The sequence below is a fragment of the Opisthorchis viverrini genome, assembly GCF_000715545.1.
Source record: "Opisthorchis viverrini unplaced genomic scaffold opera_v5_184, whole genome shotgun sequence".
In the NCBI taxonomy this organism is placed as follows: domain Eukaryota; kingdom Metazoa; phylum Platyhelminthes; class Trematoda; order Opisthorchiida; family Opisthorchiidae; genus Opisthorchis; species Opisthorchis viverrini.
This window is the reverse complement of record NW_008751839.1, coordinates 572,909-590,224: the sequence shown is the minus strand read 5'-3', so window position 1 is coordinate 590,224 and position 17,316 is coordinate 572,909. Positions and strand designations below refer to the sequence as shown.

The 17,316-nt window shown below is 43.9% G+C and overlaps 1 protein-coding gene across 1 annotated transcript in view; it reads left to right on the top strand.

Annotated features, from left to right (window-relative positions):
* T265_14364 (hypothetical protein) overlaps positions 1–17,316 on the top strand; it is a gene marked incomplete at both ends in the record, with an annotated part of 74,200 nt that overhangs the window by 10,495 nt on the left and 46,389 nt on the right. The window contains 2 exons of the mRNA XM_009173327.1: positions 3,678–4,036; positions 4,107–4,174. Coding sequence (XP_009171591.1) covers positions 3,678–4,036; positions 4,107–4,174 — 427 coding nt within the window. The remainder of the gene's footprint in view (positions 1–3,677; positions 4,037–4,106; positions 4,175–17,316) is intronic.

Genomic DNA, 17,316 nt, shown 5'->3' with positions numbered 1-17,316 from the left:
GTTGGTAGCTGATCGGCTGGCGGTTGGTCTGTTCGCCCAGCTTGGGAATTAGTTTGCTAACGTTTCATCCCTAGTCAAAAAAACATCGTCAGTTCGCATTTTTAGTGTTCGTCGAACACACTCTGGTGTTGTCTTCTATTGTGAACGAGACACTAGAAAGCTAATTGCTGAGCTCGGCGGACAAGGCAGTGGCCACCCGATCGAAAATGGAACTAATTATGAAAACCAATCAGCGGAGAGCCAAATGAAGCAATTGATCGAACATAATCAATAATGCGTTGAAGACGATCGATCATTCACCGATCCGAATGTAAGAGTAGTGTTAACCAGTTTAACCATTACAGTATGAACGTGGTGGAATTCACCATGAGGAAACTTGCACAAATAAGCGGTTAGGGTAACGCAATTTGAAAATGGGTTCCTCTGTCACCCCTACGTATCCTTAAGGAAACCGATTGATTGACGTACTTCATCTCATAGGAATAAACATCAAGGTACAAAGTCACAACCGAGCTTGCATCCCAGAGTAAACGAAATTCAAGGTTGTTGTTGCCATGACAAAACCGCAGACATGATGGTTTACACTAAACTATTCGATCAAGGTGAAAGAAGAGCAGAGAAGAAAAATATCTAGGCGTGGGGTCGTAAAGCTTAAAACAGCAGAAAACCTGCAAAAATCTACAGGTAAGTTTGTGGAATGTAGGTAGCTTGGGTGCGCTGCTTGGTTGATGGTCTATTCGCCGAGCTGGCAGTTGGATTGCCTACGTTTCATCACCAATCCAGGTGACATCGTCAGTGCCTCTTCTGCCTGTGGGTATTTAGCATCTAAGCAGAACTACCAGATACTGTTTAGGTGCTAAAGCAGAAGAGGAGGAATTCACCCACTCAGCCCTGCACTGACGATGTCACCTGGATTGATGATGAAACGTTTGCAATCCAACTGCCAGGCTCGGCGAACAGACCAACAAGCAAAATCGGTGAGTGACAGAAAGCCGTTATGTAAGTGGAGGAGTGACTGTTTCGTATATTCACAGATGTAACACTGATTCCAGAAAACTACTAGGCACGACTGCCAGGCTCGGCGAACAGACCAACAAGCAAAATCTGCAGGTGACAGAAAGCCGTTATGTAAGTGGAGGAGTGACTGTTTCGTATATTCACAGATGTAACACTGATTCCAGAAAACTACTCATGAGGCACGACTGATAACCCATGCACATTTACGTTGTCTACACCCAACTTAATCGGACATGAATATTAGTAGTGAGATAGCTGTGTAGAGGGGCTCATCTTGCGAGTGTGTTACTCACAAACAGTGTATGTGTTTGCAAGACTCCACACCTACCAGGATGCACCAACTTATCGCGTAAAACAAAAATAAATTCGTTTCTCCCGGGGAAAGTCTGGGAAACCACCGTGCGGTGAGAAACTTTTTCACTCTAGCGGAAGATCACTTTGAAATTCCCAATGTGTGGGAATTAACTAGAGCAGCAAGACCACCCCGCGCGACAAAGCTTCACATCATTCCTTGCATGTCAAATTTCAAAAATGAATACAGAAGACGGTCAAATCTTGTATGAATGCTATCGTCGTTCTCGCAATAACTAATAAGACGGCAAAATGAGAAGACAGATTCAGCTAACTTTGAAAGGAAGAGTACGTAGAGTGTTGGTGAAAAGACAGCGTGTGGACCCGTACAACCGATCTTACATTTGATGGACAGGTGCTTCAGCAAGTGAGCTAATGGGACTCTTGTTTGTTAATCCCGAAAGCGGCATCTAATGACCCACTGTGGAGGCACAAAAGGGTATTGCTAGAGGCTTTCAAAGGGGTACGGTGACTCAATCTAGTGCTCAAAACGCGTTAGTGTTGTACTTCATTCTACATCACAAGCGGCTGAGGCTAGTTGCTACAGCATCTGCCCTATGAGTGCGAAGTTCAAGGCACACCAAGGCATATCCTGTCACCCACCCAGTTCTTCACCTCGTTTTAGACGTAGCAACAAACCGAAGCACATATTCACCTACCCAAATCTGGTGTACCCTTTGGCCACTGTTAAAGTTCTGACGCTGGTGACACTTCTCGTAGGCAAAAATAAACATACTTGATGTTGGCTTTCCCTCCGATGATCTTAAGTCTTCGTTTTTCGGATTTCCTCCAAACAGTCCAGCATCATAATCGATATGCTCAGCGTGTTTACCCAGAGTAATATTTGCAACATCAGTCCACGTGGTCATATACATCTGTCTCTGCAGTGAAAATATCACCTCGTCAGTGTGACAGACGACGAGAGATTTCTTGGCACCGTTGAATCTCGTTGACCTTGACACCACAACAACATGGTCAGAGGCAGGTTAAAAGCAAAGAACCTCTCCATCCGTTTGTGGCAACCGAAAACAACTCATTCACCTCAACAAGCAGTTTTGCCAAAACAAGACGAGCAAAGCAGACTAACAGGTATTTATATCATAGAAAGGATAATAGTTGTACTTCTCCTTGAAGCTAGCAGGTCCTTTATCGAACTCAGATGGCATCTTGGCAGATAATCAATAGTGAATGAGTTTAGTAAATTCGTATGGTGTATATCGTTTCCACGCATTGTTTGATGTATAAGAGTGGCTCAAGGTTTGATGCAATATTCCACATCAGTGTAGCTGGTCAGGCCAAACAGCGTCCGACAAATCATTTTACGAAACCATAATCTGGTAATGACTCTGCCGGTTTGAACGAACAACTGTATCGTCTTGGAGTGAAATCGTTCGATACTTACGACCACGGGTCTTTCAACGTGGTGGTTGTATTTGAAAACAGTGTATTAAACTGTAGAAAAGCTCGTCGCCCAAACACGCCTCTATAATTCGCTGACCACCGATGTCATTAGAACCTCATCGCCGAAAGAAGAGAACAGGTCTAATTGCGTCTCGGATAAGTAAAAAACAAAGCCACTAAATTTTTCAACTGTTTAAGAGATGGCACAAAGAGATTTCAGCCTATTTATCACAGTTACAAGCGTTCGGGGAGTTGTAAACGTTTTACATTCAACAGTCTTATTTATTTGCGTCCACTTGCAATTATTTGGGGGTTCAGGCGTTAGTGCCTTGAAATGATAAGTCATATTAGGCAGCAAAACCCCCCAAGTTGTTTTAGTTGGTGGTGCAAGGCTACCACTTGTTTATTATTGATTTTACCAAATCAATGAACAAAATATTTTTCAGCATTATAGTTGCTATTTATTGTTCAAATCTCCCGAAGATCTCAACCATCCTCAGTTTTGATACGATTTGGTCGAAAATCAAAATGAAATACAAGCTTAAAATCATCATTTTCCCTCCAAATACTTTCCAAAATGCTTCACACGCAAGAAGATAAACCCACGGGATCTATGCGGAATGCTTCCGTGAACGGGGGTAAATTTTATCATTTCGGATCCAAAGTGGTACTCTCTTGGTGAGGCCAACCATATTCGGGACAAATATCCAACACCTTTGCTGCGATTCCGTTTTGTTCCGAATAGGAATGTTCACTTATGAAATATCTGAATGAAAAAGTCGCCGTACAGTGAAAGGACAAAAGGCCCTGCTATTACACGTGTTATCCACGCTAAAATTGAATTACTGGGACCCACTACCAAGAGCATGCCTGTGGGGTCGACGTGCTCCCTGGGACTCCGCTCACAGACATCGAGTACGCAGACGGCATAGCTCTTCTGGGATCTGACTCCGTGGTAATGCAAACAATATTAAATAATCTAAATAATTCTCCCTCGCGGTTTGGTATGCGCTTCACACCTGCAAAGTGTAAGGTGCTACTGCAAGACTGGGAGGGCTCGAACCCTAGCCTCATGCTTGCGGATGAACCGATTGAGGTAGTAGACAAAATTGTTTCCCGGGGCAGCTGTATCAGTCCCGGTGGTCTCACGAAAGATGATATTTCTATCCGGATTGGGAAGGCCAGAGCAGCTTTTGCGAACCTACGTCACCTGTGGCGTAGGCGTGACATCAGCTTCTCTGTCAAGGGTCGAGTTTACAATGCTGCGGTGCGCTCCATATTACTATATGGATCAGAAACCTGGCCGCTGCGCGCCGAGGACGTCAAAAGACTTTCAGTGTTTGACCATCGATGTCTTCGGAGCATTGCCCGAATCTGGTGGGAACACCGGATCAGCAATTCTGAAGTACGTCGAATGGTATTCGGGAGAAATAACTCACCCTCGATAGATGAACTGATCACACTGCACAGGTTGCGCTGGCTTGGCCACGTGCTGCGTATGCCAGTCGACCGACTTCCTCGAAGGGCTCTTTTCGCCCAACCATGTGAAGGGTGGAAGAGAGCCAGAGGCGGTCAAACAATGACTTGGCAGCGAAGTGTGAAAGCCATTACCAGCAAACTCAGCTGCGCTGGTCACTGCCGTCTTCCTGGATGGGGACCCCTAGACGGGCCACATCAATGGCTAGAGACATTATCAGACATGGCCCAGTGGCACCCTCAATGGCGCTCGTGCATCAACTATTGCCTTCAATTCACAGCTCCTTTTCCAACCCCCCCCTTTTGACAGCCCACCGACAGTGCTGGATTTATGCTCCAATTTACCAGCTCGCGCATGCAATGTGCAGCTACCTACCCGCTCTCCCAAATCATCGGTGAACGAAACTGCGGCAGCTACAACCAGTGTACGACCAGTACGTGGTTCTTACAGCTGACAATAATGGATGATGGTGACTACCAAGAGCGTGCTTCCATTTCTCCATGTGGTATTCCATAAAGCACCAAACTACTTGTTACCCTATAAGTAGTTGATATTATAAATAATTAATTGTAGGTCGGCGGGCATGCTTGTTAGTCAAAAAGAAGTGCGGTTGTCTAATTTTTCTCTTACGTGATTGATTCTACTCTGAACAGCGGTTTGTATTATCTCATGCGCATAATTGTCTATGGCTGGAATGGAAGGTATCATGGTCAATTGAATTCCTGAGAGATAATTCCTGTTAGTCACCAGACCATTGCTCTTCCTTAACATCCATAACAAAAGGCTAATCCGAATTTTCCAGACTGCTTCAAAGTCTTGAAGCACAGTTTGGTCAAACAAAGCAATATGACCAAGCCAGGAACGCCACTGTTATGAAATTTTTGTTTCAAAATGGAAAATGTGGCATTTCCTCCAAACGTAAACACAACTTTTCTGAGCAGTTTTGTTACTCAACTTTTCGGTTACCTGGCATAAATTCCGTCAGGAGCGAAATGATAAAAATAACGTAAACGAATGCACACGGACCAAGTGGTACCAGCACCTAAATGATCAAAGTTTCGTGCGCTGCCCTGATTGGTCAGTTTCGTGTTTGACCGTTTGGTATGTGTAAAGGATGTGGGAGTTTCGGGTGCATGTGTGTGTTTACTCTTGCTCACTCCTGTTCACACCGCAGTTTGATGCTGGCCTTCGATTCGGTTAAGAATGAATGACTATAGCTTCTGCATAACAAGGTTCTGCATATCGTTGTGGATGGCTATATGGTATTCTGTTCTGATCGAAGGGTACGGAACGGCTCCTTGTCAGAGCATGAAGGGTGACAACCAAGTCTTTCCCAGTTTATAGAGCCAAATGGTACTCTGGATGAAAAGAGGCACACTAATTCCAAAACGTTGCTGGTGAATACTCATCTACAGAGTAGGCTGCCATGATAAATGAATTCAAATTTTCAACCGCTAAACAGGCGGTCTCATTGCAAAGCTTTACTGTGTAATTGAAACAAGTTAACCGAAAAAGGACAAGAGGACACTTCATTGTTTGTGGTGAACTTCTAGACTACAGGGCACCAGAAGATGAGCATTTATCGAGCTTTTTCAACCATAATCAATGGCAGAAAGTAGTAATCAGATGAGAAACGAGGAAGATCTTTTGAAGAGGTTTGAGCTTGATAACTTGCATTCAACACATAGTTAATCATGCGTCTAGGGTCAAATAGTTCACGTTCCAGAAGAGAATCAATCACGCAAGAAGTCCACCTAGTTGAGTGCCGAAAGTCAAAGATGTTTAAATGGGGGCCAGAATGTTTGACGTCTATATATTTCGGTTCGCTGCTATTGGCACACCGGTGGATTAATCTGTGAACATCTTGGATGTATCTTGAAATAATTTTCTAAGATTTTGCCGGCATTGAATGTATTCAAATTTGATACCCCTCACCCTCGAAGACAATCTCCAACAGGGAACACCTTCACCCCTGAAGTGATTTTTTTACATTTGATCAATACCAACCCCCAGAACAGGGAGAGACGTTTTCTTGATTTCTTGACTAGCTGGCTTACTCTCCCAGACGACTGGCGCTTCAAATAATTCATGCAATAAACTCAGGTGGGCTCCTTTTGACGGCTATGATATCTTTGGATACACATACAACCCTATCTTCCAGAACTTTTAGAAGTTTTACCAAATATCTAGGGCAACACCGTGAAGCAGACAAAACGACTCAACATTTCCTGGTTTCTTATAAAGGACTGCGTTTCTCTGATGTGTTGGACCTCGTTACCCTTTAACTCAACAAAACATTACCAGTGTTCCGCGGAAAACAAGACTTGTTTACAGGCCTACTATATTGCACTATATTACTACTGCTTGGAATATTGACAGCTTGGATGCATTTTTGGTGATTTATCTGTTTACCGAGCCCCACAATTGGCTTGCAAACTTTTCGCCACCATTCTGAGAGACACCATCAGTACGTGCTTGGGCTGGTGATTTCTCTCTTCGCGTTTGCTTTTATGCCTTTTTTATATCTTGTCTTAAACCCCCCTACGTGATTTGCTGTTCAAAGCTACCTTACTGGCAGCTGGCCTGGTGCGTTTTTTGTTCGTGTTGCTTTGGTAATGGTGTAAGACGCTCGTTCTTGTGTCATCCGTTTCCAGTAAATGTACCTTTAATCTGATTGGCTCGAACTCAGTGTGCCGCTTTTCACCCTGCTTCTGATTGGCTGACTTTCACAACTGTCCTCACCGTTTCCATTTGTTTGTCCTGTTTGGTTCTTGAGCTTATTGGCACTTGTTCGGTTTGCTTCCTAAGAGTTCGGCGTCCTGGTGCACTTGAATTTTCTTTTGGATATGGATATCTACTAGTTCTACTGGTTTCTTTTTTTCACTTCCAGTGTTCCTTTTTTGTTGGTAGAAATGGCCGACCTCAGCGGGTTTGTTTGCTGCCTTGCCAGTCGGTTATCTGGCTTTCATAACTTCGCCTTCCTCCTTTGTTCATGCTTCACTCAGTGTGCTAATATTGTTCACGCTGAAATCTTTCCCTTCCTGGTTTTTTTTTACGGATATTGGTTGGAACTAACTGTGCTTTCTAGTAGCAAGTGTGTAGTTTTTTGTTCGGGCTCGCACTTTTCCCCTCATACGTCCCACGTGTTTTGTGTGTCAGTTTATGAGTAGCTTAAATCTTCTATACTGTGTCATGTTTCCTCTCAAACTGTGATACTGGAATGTGTCTCTAGGTCCGGAAGCCACGATTATATAAATAATCGCAGTACCCGGACAATCATCACAAAAGTTTTCCTGAGGTACGAAAATGAAATCCGGGTTGTCCGACTGAATTTCACTATCTTAAGAACATCCGAAGAAATCTCCTTGTGTGGGCATTTCTTTGTGAAGCATTGTACAACTCCTTTCTTTTCCTTGCCTTGAATTCAGTTGCGGCAGTATGCTTCGTCTCACTCAACCATTGTTTGGATGCTGCCCTGGTTCGTGTGAGAGCTGTTGCAGTTTAGTCCGGACGTGCTGCCTTCCCGTCTGCTGTCTTTTTACAGAAAGAGAATAGTTGTAAAAAAAACCAAACAGGTAGGTGAAGAGAAACCGACAATTGTGAGCCGATGATGACACGTCAAAATAAAGATTTAACCGCTAAAATGAGGGAGGGACGGATGAACAAACGATTGGACAACAAGAAAACAATCCACAACGCGACAAGCAGACGGGCCAGTCAGAGATGAGTAAAGTGAGAAAAACGGATTTTTGAACAAACGCAACGTAGATCACAAACAGGGTAATCGAACTACGAGTGAATTTCCGTAAGCCAATCATGACGAGGGTTAATCATGCACCCAGCCAGCCATAAATAATGTCTCCCCGAATAATGGCAAAAGCATACAAGCGAATCGCCAAGCTCGGTGCACTGATCACCAGTTGCCTTATCAACTACCACTGGCATGTGCGAGTGACAAATTTGCTACTGCATTAAAAAATTGGACAAGATCTTAAGTCTTGTCCTCACTGTCGCGAAAGCTTCTAAAAACACCCAGGGGAATGGTTCTGGGGTCCAAAGGAGGGGAAGAGTTCGAAAGATTTTCACATGATGATTTTGAATACCGGCGAGAACCACATAGTTGTTCGCTTTGGAAGATTGTTTCCATCAGCATACCGATCGCGTCTGCAATTCTGTCTCCCGAAATCCTGGCAAATAATATAACACTAGAAACACATAAATATACTGGCATTTATTCATCATCATTCTAACCTGAGCGCACACGCGCGTCAGCACACTTTGTCCCCTTTCAAAATCCATGTTCATATTACCATGACTGGCCTAGGTTGAGCAGTGCAAGCCTTTGGTAATTGAGCAAGTGGCTGTTGTTCTGTTCGCCGAGCTTGGAAATTGATTTGCAAACGTTTCGTCACCATTCGAGGGCTGTTAGGAGGGTAGTCCTTCTCTTCGTGTTTGAGTTTATATAGTTTAAAAAGAGCAACTTTTGCACTGTAACCTGATTGGCCATTGATGAACATCCCACCTGGATTCTGGTTGGCCATATCATAATCTACATTGCGTTGTGGTTTGTTTTTTTTGCTTTCTAAGGCCATACTTCGGCCACTAACCAGTCATCAAAATAATTGGCGATTGTTATACTAAAGAGTAGCTGTGGCCAACTCAACCTGTGTTTCTGGGTTAGAGGAGTAATCCTTGGATTCAACTTCATTCACAGTTCTTTCCGGCTGTCTCACTTATATTGATCCGAACTTCTGTGGCCCACAACAAGGTCCTACTCTTGGTCTTTTATGGCCACTTTCTCCAATTTACATGCGACTCGGCTATTTTAAATGTACTCTTCACGCGTAAAACAACTATCACGATTACGATAGACCGTTGAATTGTAGAAGTATAAATTTTGAACTCCAGTAGTTTCAGAACATTCATCGTCGTCAAGTGCTTTCAAATGTTGCCACTGGTTTAATTACGAGTCCGCACGCCTAGTTACATTACAACTGGTTACTTTCAAAAGAGTATTTGTTTCTATATTCGTAACGCACTACTCATTAGGTTGCGAAAATTCTTCGACAGCCCACGACCGGTTTCGCCCTTCTTGGGGCTCATCAAGTTGGGCGCAAGTCCCGAGTTTCCGTCAACCTACTTGAAACCAAATTGCATGAAATTTGCGAAATAAACTCATATGCAAACAAATTTGGTTTTGCGAGAGACTCATCTGGAGCCCAGCTGAATCTTTCGTTTGTGATGTTTCCAGGCAGCTGAATGTGCTGCGCCGGGCCACCTCATGTTCCATTTGGTACGATATTCGAGATGTCGCGATGCCTGTATATTCGTAGTGCGCTACTCATAAGTATCTACTTTCACCTCACCGGTCGTATTACCATTGATCATGAAACACCCGGCCATAGGAATTATCTGTTTCATTCTACTACTTATTAACTACGAGTAGATAATTGTTTACTGACAGCTATCTGGAACTGTTCTCCCTGTCCCTCAGTTTCTCTGAACGGTCTACTGCACCGGTGCTCTCATTTGCGTCACAAATGGAAAAAGCTGTCCCGACTGCTTGCACTCGGTGGAGAACATGGGTCTTCACGGTATTTATCACGTCCACCATACTGCTGCCGACGGTGATCGCTTCGCGTATGTTTTACTCTCTGGTTATTTTTTTCAATTTGTGGGAAACAAGTCAATCAGCAGGCCAATAGGAATGCTCACCTAGACAACCCATGGTTGATCAAGCTCCGGATGACTAGACCGCATGTCAGCCTATACACGCGTAACATTCACGAACCTCTACCCACAAATTTCAACTCGACTGATAATGAAATGCTTGCACCCAAATCTTCCAGCGCAGCCAACCGCCATATTGCTTGTTCATAGTCAAGGAAGAAGATTTGTGGGTGGAACGTTCGAGTGGGCACATCCAACATGCAGCAGCACACACCGACTGCAAAATTTGCTAGAGCTTCATAGAGGAGCAGTATACTTGAGGTCATATTTACCACAGCCTGCACTAGAACACTGGCTGGTGAAACTGATAGGGCCTGTTAAAAACAGCTGACCAACTACAGTGTCAAAGATAACCTCTGATTCCTTAGCACAGCTGACTCGGTACTTAATGCATACGTTTCAAACTTGGTGATGCTATTTACCATCAAAACGATAGAGTTGTGACTTGGGTTAACATTGTATTCATTTCTCGCCAATGGGGAGGTTAGGGTAAAACAGTGATGTCAAACAAAAGAATGCCTTACTATGCGATATAATTTGCTGCATTTTTCCGCGTCATCAAATACACAGATGAACCCAGTCGGTTCTGGGATATGTTTAGTCAAGCACATTGAAATAAAAACTTCACAGTCGAAGAAGTGGGTTCAGATTTATCCTTCCTCTGACTACTTTAGGAATGCCAAGATTGTGATCTTTGATAGCTCAGTAAATTTTTTCAAAAGAATACAGAGAGGTCACCCGGCGCAGAACAGAAGAGGGACGTTTTAGGACCTTGAAAAGATCGGTTTGCAAAGATATGCATTTGAATACATTAGTATTTGAACTGGTAGGGCTCAAAGATGTCTCGATGAAGACCACCGAGCCATCGCGATTTGTCAACAAGATCGTGTATAGAATTGTTCGAAGTAACGGACAAGAAAGTGGTCTCCATGCTCTTCTTTTGTAAACAAGACACGTTAGCCGAGTTCCTCTTCCACAATAGCTTCGTCCAAATCACTTTACGAGGCTCAATCGAGTGTAACTGTTTTCATCGGTTTCTGGTCTTTTTTACACATTGGGGCCATTGGGGCAATTTTTATAGCCTCATTTTCATTCACTTATTTTCTGGCTGCTGTAGTTTGGTCCAGAAAGTCAGCAGGACGTTGCCAACGTTTGATACTATATGGGAACAATCTCATGCTGGCCGGATGGGTGGTGTTAGATCTGGCTATAGTGTTATGCTGTCGAATTTGTGACACAAACTACTCGAGATAGACGTAAAAAACGCTTTTCGAGGCAACTAGAATGTGCTTCGGACAAGATCCTAGGTCGACAGGCATCGCCAGCGAATCAAGATAGAAACTGTCGACATTAGGTTCAACAGCAGAATCTCCGCAGTCCGACTCACATTCTTTCCCCGGCTACGTCCCTTCGCACCAAACAGGATGCATATCAGATAATTACTTTGGGCCACAGACTAGAGGCAGAAACTGGGATATCAGACGGCCGAACAGTGCTAAAAGGCGACACCACTGAGTGTGCCAGTTCTAATCACCCCCATTCGTTACTCCGAGTCAGTACAAGATGGGTGTTAATATCTATTCGAGACCTAAAATATCAGCTCAGAAAATCAAGGAACGTTCTGAATTGAGTGAAACTTCTGCGTTATTATATGGAAATCCAGGTTCCTGACAATTGAGTGGCGCTCATTTACCAGCACTGTTATACCATATTAACGCAGAACAGAACATCTTCCATACCATCACGGCCACTGCGACCGAATCTTCTAGAAAGCCAAAGCAGAAGCTATCCAAGGAGGAGACTGTACGCCATTCGATTGAAAAAATCCAACCGCTTGCAACGGAACGAAAAATGGCTTGGCCCAATTGTAACACCCCAGCATAATCAAGCTCTAAACTGGAGGGTACTCAATTTTTGTGTAAATACTTTGCGTAAACCTTGAATTTTTGTCACAGAGAACACCGTAAGTGCAGGAAGCTTGAAGAGGACGTCCAACACCTAACCACTGACTTGATTTTTACCAACTAACTACATTTTCCTAGATTCTTACTGCCAACTACCACACCCTCTCTGCCTCCTTCAGTTGATCACATACAGATAACGCATCCACATCCGATAAGCCATGCAGAATGCACCAAACTTCTCTTAAGAGAAAGATTACAAGTGTTCTGAATGGGAATTCCGTCGAGATGAGCCACCAAATCGCTATTCACTTAGTGTTGACAGCATTTCAGTTCAAGGACGGGGTGGATGTACTACTAATTTTGCATAAGTAGTTGAAATGAATCTCGCCACTCAAGACCAGCACCGTGAGAAATCGGCCGTGGAGACTTTTACAATTTAAGTGGTATTTTCATACAGGAAAATATGTGCATACCATCAAGATTCTCCCTACATAAAAACTGTCCGTGTGTGTTCGTGTGAATGGATTAGCCTAAAAATTTGACAGTGCACGGAGTTGCCCACACAGAGTGGTCGAATTGATCATATCAACGGGCCATGTTCCAAAAAATATAACTTCCGGCGAAAATAGATATGTTTCTGGTTGTAGTGGAGTCGATTCCTTGTGACTTGTTAAGGTGTTTGTTTAGAGCACCGAATCCAAATGATCGGTGCGTCCGTACTTTTTTTGGTCCGCAGAGGCTCAGTCATTTTATGTTAGTCATCCGCAAAGAGGGCAGTATCTGGGACGTCCTGCATTGAGTTGGGGAAAAATCGCGCACAATTCTGACTGACGTTGAATGTCTCTCAGAAAGAAGTATCGTCTTCTTGGGGAGATTTACGACAGGGGTTTATTTCAGTTGAGTGCTCCCAATAAGGCTCATTCATGTGATGTCTCTCCTAGGAAAAACAGACTTGTTTATCGGCAAGGATATCATTCCCAGTGGCAAATTTGCTAACAGTGGCTAAGGGTTTCGAAAAGAAACACTAAGTTGTAAACAACTCCAACAGCAAATTCAAACAGCCATGAGTTTTTTGCAATCACATTATTTATTTCTTCGCGCTTTTAGCTTTGATTAAGGAAGCCGGCTCTCCTCATGGAATCCTAGAGTTTCATCATTTCGAAGGCATTTTCATTCTCCGAAGCTGCTATTTCGCAAGATATTCCGACAGAAGGTTCTTTTTCTTGTCATTCACCAAAGTGTACTTTTGCGTCAGTCAAACAAAAGCCAGGGCAAGCAGTCGAGAATATGAAGTTAGGCTAACATTTTTTGGTTCTTGTTTCTATTAGCATGCATTCACCGTCGCCAGTTTACTCTGTCAACCTTCTCTGAGGAGGTCGGTCGTTTAACAACTGAGTCACCAGCTACAATTCTCTTGTTATCGACAACTCATTTGAGTTATGAGTAATGACCAGGTCACCGAACTCCATACAACTTCTACTATTCTAAAACGAATGTTCACTCCACTCCCGTCGACATTTATCATCGACTAGTCTTCTACTGCAGGAAAACAGCCACGTTTTCAAGTAAGAATTTCCAGACTTGATTTGTGTACTACGTAGGTGGCTACAGCAAAGTCCCTTGCAAGTGTACACTGCTAGGATCGCCCCTCTCCATGTGATGATCACTGTCTAACGGTTCAGTCAAACTTCCCGTGTGACCTCCTTAGGATGCAGTGTCTAACTCCTGAAACAGTTGTCCCCGGCCTATCGCCTTACCAAGGTCCTATTATTGCCAGGAGAATTTCCAGACTTGATTTGTGTACTATGTAGGTAGCTACAGCAAGTGTACACTTCTAGATCGTCCCTCTCCATGTGCTGATCACTGTCAAACGGTTCAGCCAAACTTCTTCTGGGACGTTCTTAGGATGTTTCAATTCGCAACACGATATACAGCGTCTAATTCCTGAAACGGTTGTCTTCGATCGGTCAGCTTATCAGAATCCGAATATTCGATTTACACAGGATTTTCCCAAGCGGGGTATCTCTGCCCCCCCCCGTTTTAGGGGCTATTTCACCACTAAGTACCCGGTGGATATCGGATAAACAACAGGGAAGCGAATACAAACCTGCCGAGTTAAAGTAATTCTCCGCTTACCCAGTGGTCGTGTTGTGGATTAGGCAGAATTGGCAGTCGAAAGGAAATAGGGTCGAACCCTTGAGAGTATGGTCTCTGTTATTCCGGAGAGGGAACTTCTACTCAACAACAAAATGTTTTCGCTAGAATCTAATCAAAATATGTCGGTCTTTGACCGAGTGGAGAGAGCAGGAGCCTAAAACCGGCAAGTATAAAGCAGGAAGGGGTGTGGGTGACTACGCTTTGCAACCTGACCTAATATTTACCTGAAACATAGAGGTCGATCCATCATCCAGTTATTCCATGGATGGTACACACCCCTAATGTCACTGGAGAGGACAATCCACATAGCGCTGGTTGCCATGAGTCCAAGAAGGTCACGTGCTTGTGTCCAACACCTGTGCCGCTCAGTTAATAAATTGAAACAGGTTGACAGGACACTGAAAGTGGGATTCTATCCATCAATGGAATTTAACTTATGTTGATACGCAGATAGGCAGATAGGTAGATTGTTCATATGGTATCATGGCTCATCAGCAGTGAATAGTTTTTGATTCACGAGGGATATTTGAACCCGCAACTGAGTGGTCTACACAGAGACCCATCAGGTGAATGTAATAAGTTGGGTCAACTTGTGCTTTGTTTGACATTCCCAAACTGTTGACCACAGCACTGCGTGTCCGCCCAAACTGCTAGCCAGTTGGTGTCGTAACACTCTAATCTAAATGAAGGCCCGCGCTGGACACAGTGACCATCAAAACTTTGCACAAATAAGCCTGAAAAATCCCCAAGGCCACGAAGTCTTAGTGGAATCAATATCACAAATGCTTAGAAGCTCGTGACCGAACTGTTAAGCTCTCAAACTACTATCTGGGAGGTCGCCAACTGGCTACTTCCCGGAGTTTCATGAGATGCGCACAGACGATCAGAATTCCTCACACTAACGAAGTAGAATGTCCCTTTCAAAAATCCATCCGCTGAAGAGAATACGTCCTTGGAGAAATGATTTTACGGATCTCGACTGTCAAATATGTAAACCCATCAATGAACAAAACTACCCCGGGAAGCAACATCAAATATCTTGTAAGGAGGTCATACTCACGACTAGGAAGTATAAAGGGGCTTCCATCGTTAGTGATGACTAGCCAGGATAATCTTGCGAGTAACTGAGGAGGACCGTTCAAATGAGAGTGATGCAGCTACGAACGCAGTTGGTTAAGCGTGAACATTAGATGCTTGCTCATTTCGACGTTGAAAACGCATAGGGTGCTGGTAAATTCATTACTGCGGAACCAGACGGACCAAATAAGGGGATTGACTATGAAATTGTTATTCTATGGAATACTGGGACAACTTTTTGTTCATGAAGCCAGGCAAACGAAGTCGAAGTGATTTTTCATTCCGAAATTCATTTCACACTTGTATGCCAAGGCCTGCAGAAGTTAAAGTGATTGAAGAACAAATAGTGCTGGGAACGACTGGGCACAGACAAACCGGCTGCAATGCAGTCCGACGTTGAACTTGGAGACAGTATGAAGTAAATATTAGGTTCAAAGGCTTTCAAAATCTGTCCACCTGTTGCAACTCTGTTTGGCCAGTTTGGAAGACGGCTCGGTGATCCCGATTTTGATTATCACAGTTTATGACCCGGTTTCGAACAAATCTTTGATTATCGAGAAATACACTCATTTGCAAATCAATTTGGATCGCACGAGAGACTCAACTGAATCTCCCGTTTATGATATTCTACAACTGAATGTGCTGCACACAGGCCGCCTTTTGATTCAGTCGGCACGATATTCAAGATATCGCAGCATATTTTTATAAAGGAAACTACTCACAAGGTTGCTGAAAACTCTTTGATTCATCATCACTGACCTGTTGGATTGGGAACTACAGTGACACCTAGCCATTTGCACTGTGTCTGTCTGCAGACTTCAGGTTGGTTTTTACAGTCTTATCGGAACCAGAGCATGGGCTAGAAACCTGGTTCATCAAACTGCGACTGATCGGTTGCGAACGCTCGCGTTCACTACAGCGATGACAGCTTGCTGCGCCAAGGCACCAACCGCCTATGTTGCTGTGTTGTTGAACCCGCCTTGGGAACTAAGTTCTTCCTTCAGGCCACGGAGCCCAGGGGGTCGGGTAGACCAAATGTTAGGCAAGGTAAATTGAAACAGGCCCACATGGCCGTGTTCCTGCCGCGGTTTGACTTACAGGAGAATGTATTTACGGTGATTACGATCTACGCCATAGAACAATGTGATTCATATTGGGTTTCAGTTCACATCTTCCCATGGTCAGCAATGTAAAACAGTATATAATGATAACCACAAAGTAATGGTTAACCTGAAGCAGCTTCTCACTCAACCCGGAACAGCCACAAAGGCTGTCATGTGGTCCAAACTCAGGCATATGTAGTCCAGATGCTGGAGTTGAGTTCGAACCCCGAACCTCCCAATCAGTTAGTTCACATCTTAATTACTGGGTTATCTCGAGCTCGGTATATTCGGAATGTGAATCCGGTGTGTATTTTGGTCTGTCTATTGACTTTCTGGTCACTGCACCCCAGATTCTTGTTTGTTTGTGGTGTGCCGAGCGAAATTTCTATTTCTAAAGGGAATTTTGCTGGTAGATGACTAGAAATGTTCATATCCTGTGTAGTTTACTGGCTTTCTCGAATAGACTAGTTACTCGTGATATGTGCATCCGTAATCACGCTAAACCCGGAACAGTGTAGTAATATCAGTACTGATCCTAGATTCTTCTCTTTTCCTGACAGCTCCACGGGAATGAAAAAAATCAAATTTGCTAACATTTTGTTTCAAAATACGGCTCTTTGCGAGTTTCAACGGGCTCTAGCGCAAGGGATTTAAGCCTTCTCCGGTTTATATGGAGCGCTTCGAAAGATCCTATTTAACTGATGTCTTTCACTCTATACTCTGTCATTGTAATATGCTGAGGTCGGAGTATACCGCTTTCAGTCGTACCTGAGTATTAGACTGAGGTAAATGGACGCTCAACCAATATTCTGACTTCTGTGACACCTTCATTCAAAGTCATGTTTAGATCTCACCGCACCAGCTGATTGGGGGGGGGGGGACAAGCTGTCGTTCTTTGTCTCAGAGTGAATTCCCTTATACCGTGGGCGAGTCGACGCTAGACGCTGTAAGGCAACGGACACACCGGGTTAACTCAGACACAGCAAGCACGACACAGGGATCGGAAAGCATAACGACCGCGTTCCGAACACACGTATATTCGATACCGAAATCGGAACCGGAACCACGCGTATAAGTCACGTGAAGTACAGAAAAACAG